General features: G+C 47.0%; 1 protein-coding gene across 1 annotated transcript; it reads right to left on the bottom strand.

Annotated features, from left to right (window-relative positions):
• Positions 1-286: 286 nt before the first annotated feature.
• Positions 287-715, bottom strand: LOC137836762 (uncharacterized). The gene has a single exon (XM_068645491.1). It carries the CDS (start codon positions 713-715, stop codon positions 287-289), a length of 429 nt encoding a protein of 142 aa, XP_068501592.1.
• Between the last annotated feature and the right edge of the window lie 10078 nt (positions 716-10793).

The raw sequence follows: 10793 nt of genomic DNA on the forward strand, positions 1-10793 counted from the left end.
CTTTGAGTTAACAATTGATGAGTAGATGTAAGATTGATAGTTTGCTCGAGTTTGAAGCAGTGAGTAAACGATTGAGCCCGCGGAATCGCTAAGTTAATTTGTTTAAAGCGATTTCTACAAGGAAAAGCGAAGTAAACAGAGAGACCAGGTGCAAAAGCGGAAGAAGTTATAATAGAAGTGGTATCAGTTCAAATGCATAAGAAGAAAAGAAAAGTTATTACAAGTAAAGGTCGTACAAACAGGGAAAAACGCTAAATCTCAGGAAATAAGTGATGGAGGGAAGCGATTAATCTTCAGAAGGCACGATCTTCCCATCCACCACTTCGTTGCATATTGACACCATGGAGAGGTCGAGCTCGGGGTACGGGCAGGCGACTTGTTCCAGGGCGGCGTCGAACCCAGCGGAAAGGACTTGGGCGGAGCTTTGCTCAAGCTCTTCGGTTTGTTGCTTGAGCTCCTCGGTTTGTTGCTTCAGCTCGTCAGCTCGTTTCTTCAGTTCTTCAGTTTCCCCACGAGCTTGAGCAAGGTCTTCAGCTACCTTTTTGCCTTCGTCCCGCGCCTGGGCCAACTCTGCAACAATTTTCTTGTTTTCCTCTCGAGCCTTGGCGAGCTCATCCACGGCGTCGTCCCTCTCCTTCTCGACCTTTCCAAGGAGAACCTCCCGATCGGCCGACCTTTTTTCAAGATTCTCTACCTTGGCTGCATCCGCTTTCATTGATGCCTCCAAGTTGGCCACCTTGAGCCTGTAGGGAACCAGCTTACTCTCCAAGTCGATTTTCTCTTGAGCCAGGAGGTGCAGTTTCTGGCGCAGATCAGAGGCCTCCTTGCGCGCAGATCAGAGGCCTCCTTGCGCGCAGATCAGAGGCCTCCTTGCGCGCAACCCTCAGTTCAACACTCATGGCGTCCTCCACCCTTGAGTGATCGATCTCTGCCATCATCAGATTACAAGACAGTTTTTCCGCCTCGATCCTTATCAGGCGATTCTCCTCCTGGAGTGTTGAGATCTCGTCCTGAAGCTTTTTGTTTGAGCTCTTCATAGCCTTTGTTATGATTGAGGGGAGGTCCTCTGCCATCATCTTTAGCTTAGCTGTGAAGGGCCCAAGACTTCTTTGACCAAGGGGGGAAGGTTTGCAGCTGCTGTTGGTGGAGGTGCTGAAGGAGCCTGGTGCTGACTTTCATCACCACCCTCTTGAGTTGGTAGAGCGAGGGGGGCTTCCTGGCGTGGTGGTGAAGTGGGGGACTCGGTTATGAGTATCGGCGAGTTGTGGGCACCTTCATCCCCACCTGGTGCGGCTCCAGCAATCGAGGTGGTTGAAGGAGGACCCTCTCCAGCATATACGAACGGCATGGAGGCGCTAGGAGGGTTCTCTATGAAGTTGGGCTCGCTGCCTTCAACCACAGGGAGCGCGACCGCCAAGGGTGTTGCTTGGACTGGCGGTGTTGGAGCTGGGGGAGAGGGCGGTGTTGGTGTGGGGAGAGCGGGCGGTGAAGAAGGTGCCACCCTTTTTCTTTTGGTGACAAGGCCGTCCTCAGTCGCCTCATCATCCTCATCCTCATCCTCTTGAACCACTTGAGGGGTTTTCCTCTTTGGTTTCCTCAAGATGAGCTTTTTTCGTTGAGGGGCGGGCAATGTCTCTGGAGGAGCTGGACCTTGAGGAGGCGATCTGCCCTGGGCAGGGCGATCTCCACCACCGAGTTGGGCACGGTTTGGGAACCCGTCGCCAACTTATGAGTTCGGGCGAGCGCCCTCAGTTCAGCTAGCTTGCCTTTGCCCAACATGAGGTCTGCACAGGATAAAAATAGACAAGTAAGCACAAGAGCAAGGGCAAAATATACGAGTATGTGTGTGAATAATGCAAACAAATGGCGCATGAATTTAAAACCAAGTCCAGTACGCAACAAGCAGGACGCCCGATGGTAGATAACAAAGATGCGAAATCAGTCCCAACACAAAATGAAAACCCAAGTGTTGAGGTAAAGGCTAACCTATATGAGCTTCAAGTTGGCCCTCGAGGTACTCGAAGGAGATTATTGAGGAAGTGGGAAAGGTGATGTTGGCGGCTGCTACTTTCTTCCAGAAAAGGCATAGATCTTTGTCTAGCTCGCCCATGTTGTCAGGACTTCTGGGCCTCCTAAAGCTCTCTTTGGCGTCTTTGTTCCCTTTGTATACCCAGTACAAGGGGAAGCCGTCGAGCAGGGAAGGATCTTGGTCGTTGGCGCACACCTTCACGAATTTTCCTTTCCAATCTTTGTAAGATTGCTGGAAGATGGAGAGGATTGACCTCCCAGCAATCCCGTTCAGGCTAATCCAGAGGCGGTCTCCTGGATTCTTAGCTTCAAAAAGGAAGAGGAAAACGTCGACCGAAGCTGGCAATCCTAGGTGTGCGCACATGATCTGAAACGCCCTTACAAATGCCCAGCTATTGGGATGAAGCTGGGCGGGGGCGATATCGAGCTCGGTTAATAATTCCCTCTCGAAGCGAGTGAAGGGAAGTCGGAGCTTCACCTTCTTGAAGAATGTCGCGTAGAGGAAGCAGAACAGCTCGCCATTGTTCGCTTTATCGTCAGTGCAGATCGAGTCATCCGGGTGGCAAGGCAGCACGGCCATTTTGCTGTCATGCTCCTTATGGAATGAAAGCTCGGATTGGTCCCCTTTCCTTAGTCGGTGCACGCCCAACTTTGTGTTTATGGAAGAGGTTTCTTTCAACAATGTTGAGGTGGCCCACGGGTAGAGCTTCTTGTAGTCTTGTGTGGGAATGGAGGCTCCTCCGGCGACTAGTGGAGTTGCCTGAGCGAGATTGGAGTGAGAAGTTGCAGGCCTCTCAGCCTGGGTAGAAGGAGCACCAGATGCTCGTGGTAGGTTATGCGCTTGGGGTGGAGGGTTTCGCGATGGAGGAGGAGGGTTCGCGGTGGTTTTCGTGCGAGCCATCGCGGGAACTGCAAAGGAAAAAGGAAAAAGGATGAACAAAGGTTACAGAGAACGACTCGATTGTGGATGGAGAATGGAGAACGAACGAACGGGAGTTCGTTGTGACGAATATAATGGAAGATGAAGCCCTAAGTTACGAGAGGGAAGAAGAGGAGGAAACAACCCACAGCGTATGCACCAGACAGATAATGGATGATGCGAATCGGTTAAAATGCAGCAAATATCAACAGAGGAAATAAAAGAGGTACCTTTTGATGATCAGATGAGCGTTGAAGGGAGTTGGAGATTGAGAGAGTTGAGGAGCGTCGTGGGTTCGCAGAGAAAACCTAAAGCGTTTGAGAATGCAGAGAGATGATGAAACAGTAGAAATGAAAGGGTTTAAGGGTTTTTCAAACGTTTTTGGAAGCGCAAACGACAGCTGAAGATGACCGTTGATGAAGCCACGTGTCGAGCGATTGGAAAAAGGGGTTTGGAGGAGCGTCAGAAAAGCAGAGGGTACGAACGTTTGGAATTCCGTGCCAGCGCCACGGAGGTCGGCAGTGATGTGACCTCTTAGTCTTTTCGCTGGACAAGTCTTCGCTTAAGACTGGGGGGCTTGTGTACCGCCCAGGTAGTCGGAATAGATGACGTGGCAGCAAGCTATAATATAGGCGTGTTGAACGGGACACCTGGCTGGCAGAAGGGAAGGAAGTCAGGAGGCTCGTGTAGTCGCCAGTCATTAAGTTGGCGTGCCCCGATCTCTAGCATACCTAAACCGGCGGTCACCAAGTTTGTGTCGTAGTCGCCGGATGTGAACCCAAGCGACAAGGCGATCGGAGATTGCCGAAAGGGGGACATCGCCGAAGGATCAGGAAAGCTTGTTCCAGGCTTTCGAAGCAAAGGATGAAGTCGTCAGATGGTCATTCCCTAGCTGGCCAGAGGTTGAGGTCGGGGAACAGCTTACCCGAGCATGCACAGTGAAGTAAGTAAAGTAGAATATAATGGCGGCATGCGAGACCACAGGGAAGATGTGTATGATGACACCCGTACTCGCCACACAGAAGAGATCGCGCTCCAAGGCAGCTATACGCTGAGTTGCTTCCTGCATAGGTAACTTAGTCGAACAGCCTGAAGAGTAAGAAGTGACGCTCAAGTCAAGGATGCTCCAGATGGTGACACGTGTACAGCTGGATGCGAGCCACGTGTCCAGATGTGTAACTGTCAGGAGAGAGAAAGCGCACAGGTATATAAGGGATCATAACGAACTTCTGAGGTACGCGCGTTTTAGAATACTTCTTTTACGCTCGCGAGAACTTGAGTACGCTGAGAGAGAACATTGCACGGTTCCTGAAGTTCTTAGTTTTCCTCTTAGTATTTTGGTGGTTCAGTCGCTGACTTGAGCGTCGGAGCGCGATCGGCCGCAGCGGTGCCGTTCTGTCTTTTGCAGGTTCTTGAGGTGAATCAAGGTGAAGGACGGGTGCTAACACGGTGCAAAGTCGATCCAGAGGAAGCTACCTTTGACGAGGCAAGGCTCTCGCGTTCTGGTCAACAGGCAGGATCATGGGTCATTAAGGAATTAAAGTTGGATGGAAAAATTGAAGTGGAAGAGCCATATACAAGAAAAATGAAAGTGATAACAAGAGCTCTGGTCAAGTGAAATAATTATCCCCCTTGATAAAAACTTTCGTCAAGCTAGATGACGTTAAAACGAGCGCTTACTAGGAGGCAACCCAATCCACATTTTAGTTTTATGTTGTTTTGTGACCTTTGTTGATTTTATTTTTCAAAAATAAAAAATAAATAAATAAATTCCATATGCCTCCTAATCATTTTGTAGGTTATGTATTTTGACCTGGGGACAGGTGTTGAATATGGGAAGCTTTGATGTACCAAATCCTCTTGAAGCCTGAAGCTGTGTGATATTTTAGGTTTAGGTTTTGGTTTGGGGTTTAGAATTGTTGTAAGATCAGTGTTGATACTCAAACAAAGCTTTTTACAATTTGTTTTTAAAGATTAAAGTGTTTTTCCATGCAAAGGGAAAAACAACCGATTAAAGTTTCGAAATAATCGGTTGTTTGTCACTTAGCTGGCAGAGCTGTTTTAAAACTGCTTTTTGAATCAGTTGCATAACTAACAAAACCATTCAATCGGTTGAATCGTGGTTTTAACCGATTAAATGTGTGTTTTCACAACAGTTTTTTTGAAAGTCTGTTTTAACTGTTTTGATCGTTCAAAACTGTAGTCATGATAGCTCAACAAGTTTTATAAAATGAGTCTTTGTTTTTAAACAAAAAAGATTGAAAAAGAGAGAAGATTTTTACTCTGATTGAGTTTTGATTTGAGACATTACGAATTATTTAAGAAAAGGTTTCTACCAAGTTTTTCTTTAGCAAGATTGCCTTTGAAGCTTTGTTGTGGTTCAGAGAACTGATCAATAGGGTTCTGGTGTATAGAGATTCCAGGTGTTTTCCTATCTTGTTCAAGTTCTTATAATTGTTCAATGTTACTTTCTGTAGAACGGTGGTAAAATCCTGTAAAGTCAGTGTGATTCTAGCTTGAGGTGTTTGTTGTGTACAAAGAAGGTGAGAAGGCTTTGTGGGATTCAAAGTCACTTCTTTGTGGTTGGTGTATGTGTAATATGTGATTGATTGCCTAGAGAATACTCAGTGGTTTGGCTGAGGACTGGATGTAGCTCTATGATTGAGTGAACCAGTATAAACTCTAAGTGTAATTCTCTATATCTTTTTTCTCATTAACTGTTTGTATTTTCCGCTTTCATAAAGAACCGATTGAATTGTAATTTCAACAGATTGAATTTCTGATACCAGTTTCTGTTTGTTTTCTATATTGGTTTTCTGAATTTTTTTTCTGGAATAATTGTTAAAGTTTCTTTCTAAGCAAAGTTTTGAGAAAATCTTTTGAAAACAATTCTCCCCCCTCTTGTTTTAGCCATCAATTCTAACAACAGGTTCTATTATTCAAGGGCGCAGATCCAGTAAATGAAGCAAGACTGTAGATAAAGATTTTAACAAAAAGCTGGATGATTTCTTAAGAAGAGAGGATTGAGCAAAAATATGGTTTTATCTTTCTAATTCTCTTTTCTTTTTAGTTATTTGAATTTTGTCTTATTTTTCTGTTTAGTTTTTCGGTTATTTTATTTTCTGTTTATTTGTTTATTTGCTTATTTGGTAATTTGAATAAATTTGGTTTTGTTAGTTTTATGTCTTGAATTAATTTTCTTGAATAAATTTCAATTTTATATTTTGTTTTCTAATTTTATTTTTCTCAAATAAAAAAGAACTATAATATTAATTTTGAATTGTGGGAAAAAAGAATTTGAGTTTAAATATTAGATAGTGAGATGAGTTAGACATAGGTCAGAAAAGAAAATATGGTTGAATCCCTATTCAAATGTAGTTGAAATTATGATACATGAAAGTTTAATAGGATGATTGATTAGGACAGAGAATGACAAGACAAAAAGGAATGAAACCAATTAAACCAAGTGAGGGTGTGAACCTTAAACAGTTTTGAGAGTTTTACTGATGAATTGACAGTTGTGGTTGCTTAATTTTTAATTTTGTTACATCATAAAAGAGCATGAAGATGATTGAGAAATTTGTTGTGTTAATTAGGAGCCATGCCAAATAGCCAACCTTTATCTTATTAGAATCCCATTTTTTTATATATCCCCTTTGGGCCAAGAAATTTTTGTTAATATTGCACCTTAACCTTTAATGGTATATTTTCCTACCCTTTAGCATGTTTAAGGAATGAGAACATAGATGCAATACATATAGAAAAGGGAATGGTTGGTTCTGATTGTGAAAGCTTAAAAAGTTGAAAATAGGAAGAATTTTTTCCTATTATTGAAAGAGAAAAAAAGAAAAAAGAGAAAAAGAATCAAAAGAAGAAAAAGAAAAAGAAAAAAAAAATCATCATGAAAAGTTAGAAAGAAAATGAGGAAAAAGGACATCGAAAGAAAGTGGTGAATAGATAAAATATATGTTCTCTATAATTGAATTGTAGGTATGTTATTCTTCTTTAAGATGTGCTCTTTGTTATCTAAGAAAAACCAATATTTTTTGGAAGCCCAACCTCATTACAACCCTGGAAAAGACCTCAACATTCATGTTTCTAATATGTTTGTGATTTGAAGATGAAATGAAAAGCAAACGTGATTTGTTATTGTACCGCCCTGGTAGTCGGAAGTGATGACGTGGCATCAAGCTACAGTATAGGCGTGTTGACGAGATGCCAGGTTGGCAGAAGGGAAGGAAGTCGGGGGGCTCATGAAATCGCCAGTTATTAAGTTGGCGTGCTCCGATCTCCAGTATACCAGAACCGGCGGTCACCGGGTTAAAGATGAAGTCGCCAGATGTAAACTCAGGCGACCAAGTGATTAGAGATCGCCGGAGCAAGCACATCGCCGAAGATGAAGGTGGTGCAGATTATGAAGGCGGCCGGCGAGACCACAGGGAAGGTGTACGAAGGCACCCTAACTCGCCAATCCCAGTAGAGATCGTGCTTCAAGTTAGCTATGCACTGGGCAGCACCATGCATAAGTAACTTAGCCAAAAGAGAGTCAGAAGCAGCGCCCAAGTCAAGGAGGCTCCAGATGATGGCACGTGTACGACTGGATGCGAGCCACGTGTCCAGGTGTGTAACTGCCAGGAGAGAGAAAGTGACCAGGTATATAAGGGTTTCCCAACGAATTTCTGAGGTACGCACGTTCAGATTGTCTTCTTTACGCTTGCGAGTTCTTGAGTATACTGTGAGAGAGAACTGGTTCACGGTTCCTTGAGAGTTCTTGAGTGTTACTCTTGAAGTATTTGGTGGTTCAGTCACTGACTTGGGCGTTGGAGTGCGATCGGCCGCAGCGGCGCCGCTCTGTTCTTTTGCAGGTTCTTGAGGTGGATCGTGACGAAGGACGGAGGTTGAAGCGGTGCACACGTCGATCCAAGTTTGACGAGGCAAGTTCCAACGTTTTGGTCAACAGGCAGGATCATCAGGCGCCCACCGTGGGGCCGTGTAAAACTTGTTCCCATCCACAGCGTGAGTTCTTGGAGGTTTTTGTAGTTTTCTGCGTGGTTGTGAGCTGGTGCAACCATTGCTCGCTGTTCGTTTGAGTTTTGTTCGGTGATTTCGCGTTTTCCACCGTTCGTTTGGGTTTTTGTTCGGTGAAGTGAAGTTTTCTGCTGCTTACGTGAGATTTGTTTGGCGAGATTTGAGTTCTTTGGCTCGTTTGGTTTGTCGTGGAAGAAGCGGTGGTTTCTGGTGGAGTTGCAGGTTTCTGTGGAGGTTTGCTGTGTTCTTGAGTTTTCTTGCGGAGTTTCGCTCAGTTTTGACCGATTGATCGCTGAATCGATCGTCGCTGAAGGAAGTGTTGTTCATTACTCTCTGTGATTTGCTGAGTTTTCATGAGAAAAATGAGAAGCAACCGTTCAAGTCCAGTTGCGCCCGTTGCTGCTGAAGGCGCCGGCGCCATGACCATGGCGCAGATGGTAGAGATTATGCGTTCGTTGCAGGCAACTGTGGAAGCCTCGCGCATAGAACAGGCGAGAATGCATGAGGACCTGGTCGCCTCTCGGGCCAGGAATGATGAGCTTAGCAAAGTGACTGAAGAGCTGCGTCAAGCTCTTCAGGAGCAGCAAGGGCGTCCTATTGCTGAAGAGGTCGCGCCGTTAACGCCGCCTCGTGTTTTTCCTATGCCTTTCGCTCAAGCGATTACTGACACGCCTATTCCTGCGAGTGTGGTACCTGTTAAGGCTGTTTTTACCGGCGTGGAGGATCCTGAGGCACATCTCACCATGTTCCATACGCAGATGATGCTGTCAGGAGGATCAGACGCTGTATACTGCAAGATGTTCGTGAGCACGCTCCAGGGAACGGTGCTGGAATGGTTTGTGAGCCTGCCTACAGGTCACATAACCAACTTCCAATAGTTCTCGAAGATTTTCGTCGAGCAGTACATCGTGAATAAGGCACCGCCCAGGGTGTCTTACAATTTGTTTGATATAAGGCAATATCAGGGAGAGTCCCTCAGGGACTACTTGAATCGCTTTGGGGCGCAGATGGTCAGATCGCCGGCCAAAGATGAGGAAATGCTGGTCTACGCATTTAAGAAGGGCGTGCTGCCGGGACCATTCTGCGAGGCATTGATCAGGGCTCACCCCGCCACGTTTGCTGAGGTTAGGCGACTTGCGGTGGCCCACATCGCCGACGAGAGTGAAGTCGCCGAGAAAAGAGGAAGCGTGGCTCCCGCTAGGCCACGCGCCCAGACGAGGATCCAGCCACAGAGGGTGCTGGAGACAGCGGCGGCCAGAAGGGATCAGAGGACTCGCCATCCTTATGATCCAAGGAAGAACAAGGGTAGGGGCCAAGGACGCCCGCAACCAGCACGTCGGGAATACAATCGCCCGCCTAAGCACAAGTTTGTCATGGGATTGGCGGACCTGATCGCCATTCCCAATATATCCGCTAGGTTGAAAGCGCCAGAGAAGGTGGGCGACAAGGTGCTGGGACCAAAGGCAGACGCCTGGTGTGAGTTTCACCAGGGCTTTGGCCACACCGTGGATTCGTGCTTGGCTTTAGGATACCAGCTCGACGATCTGGTTAAGAGCGGGTTCCTAAATGACTATTTGCTGGATAGAAGGACGGGGGGCGCGTCGAGCTCCCAACCAGCAGGTGGAGAGGCTCAGCAGCACGAGATGCCTACGCACGGGGAAATCCACACCATTGCAGGGGTTTTCTCAGGTGGTGGATGCACCGCATCACAGAGGAAGAGGTATGCAAGGTCTGTGATGACGGTGGATATGTTTGAAGACCACTCGCCGGAAGTGGACATTACGTTCACCAAGCAAGATCTTCGGGACGTTGTACCTCATGACAATGATCCCATAGTAATCTCTTTGATCACAGCAGGAAGAAAGGTCCACAGGGTTCTGGTGGACCAAGGAAGCTCGGCAGACGTGATGTTCTGGCCGACTTTCACGCAGCTGGAGCTGCCCCTTGACCAGCTGAGGCCCTATGGAGGGTGTTTGTATGGTTTCGCTGGTGACCAGGTGGAGGTCAGGGGGTACATAGAATTGAGGACTACGTTTACAGATGAGGCGGGTTCGAGAACGGAGAAAATCAAATACCTCGTCGTGAACGCTCCTTCAGCCTACAATATTCTGTTGGGAAGGCCCACGCTCAATCGGATAGGCGTTATACCGTCGACCCGACACATGAAGGTGAAGTTGCCGTCTATGGAGGGGGTGGTGATCACCATCAAATCCGACCAGAAAGAAGCGAAAAAGTGCTATGAGAATAGCCTGAAAAACAAGAGGTCGGTAAGTTACGTAACGACCACCCCGCCTCCCGGTATGAAGCCCAGATCGACGGTAATAGAAGAGACCGCCGGGAGAGACGTAGAGATGGTGGATGCTGAGCTGGGGGAGGGGAACGCCGGTCTGGACGAAGAAGAGGCGAGGAATCGCCCTGAGGAAGCGAGGGAGCTGGGAATCGCCAGGGCGGTGATCGCCAGAGAGACCAGGCCAAAACCCGTCGAGCGGTGGCTCGAGAGAGAGATCGGGGGAAAGATCTTCAAGCTGGGAAGATCCCTGGAGGTTGAGCTCCAGGACCAGATCGCCAAGGTGATAGAACGGAATCTGGATGCGTTTGCATGGTCCGCTTCGAACATGCCCGGGATCGATCCCGACTTCTTGTGCCATCATCTGGCGATGGACAACTTGGTGAGGCCAGTGCGACAAAGGAGAAGAAAGTTCAACGAGGAGAGGAGGCAGGCGATTAGGGACGAAACACAGAAACTCCTCGCTGCAGGCCACATCAGGGAAGTCCAGTACCCTGAATGGCTGGCAAATGTCGTGCTGGTGAAGAAGAG

Source organism: Phaseolus vulgaris, chromosome 11 (assembly GCF_000499845.2).
Source record: "Phaseolus vulgaris cultivar G19833 chromosome 11, P. vulgaris v2.0, whole genome shotgun sequence".
Lineage (NCBI taxonomy): Eukaryota > Viridiplantae > Streptophyta > Magnoliopsida > Fabales > Fabaceae > Phaseolus > Phaseolus vulgaris.

Excerpts from the sequence above, each read along its gene's own strand:
- LOC137836762 (XM_068645491.1), bottom strand. The coding sequence starts at position 715 with ATGAAAGCGGATGCAGCCAAGGTAGAGAATCTTGAAAAAAGGTCGGCC.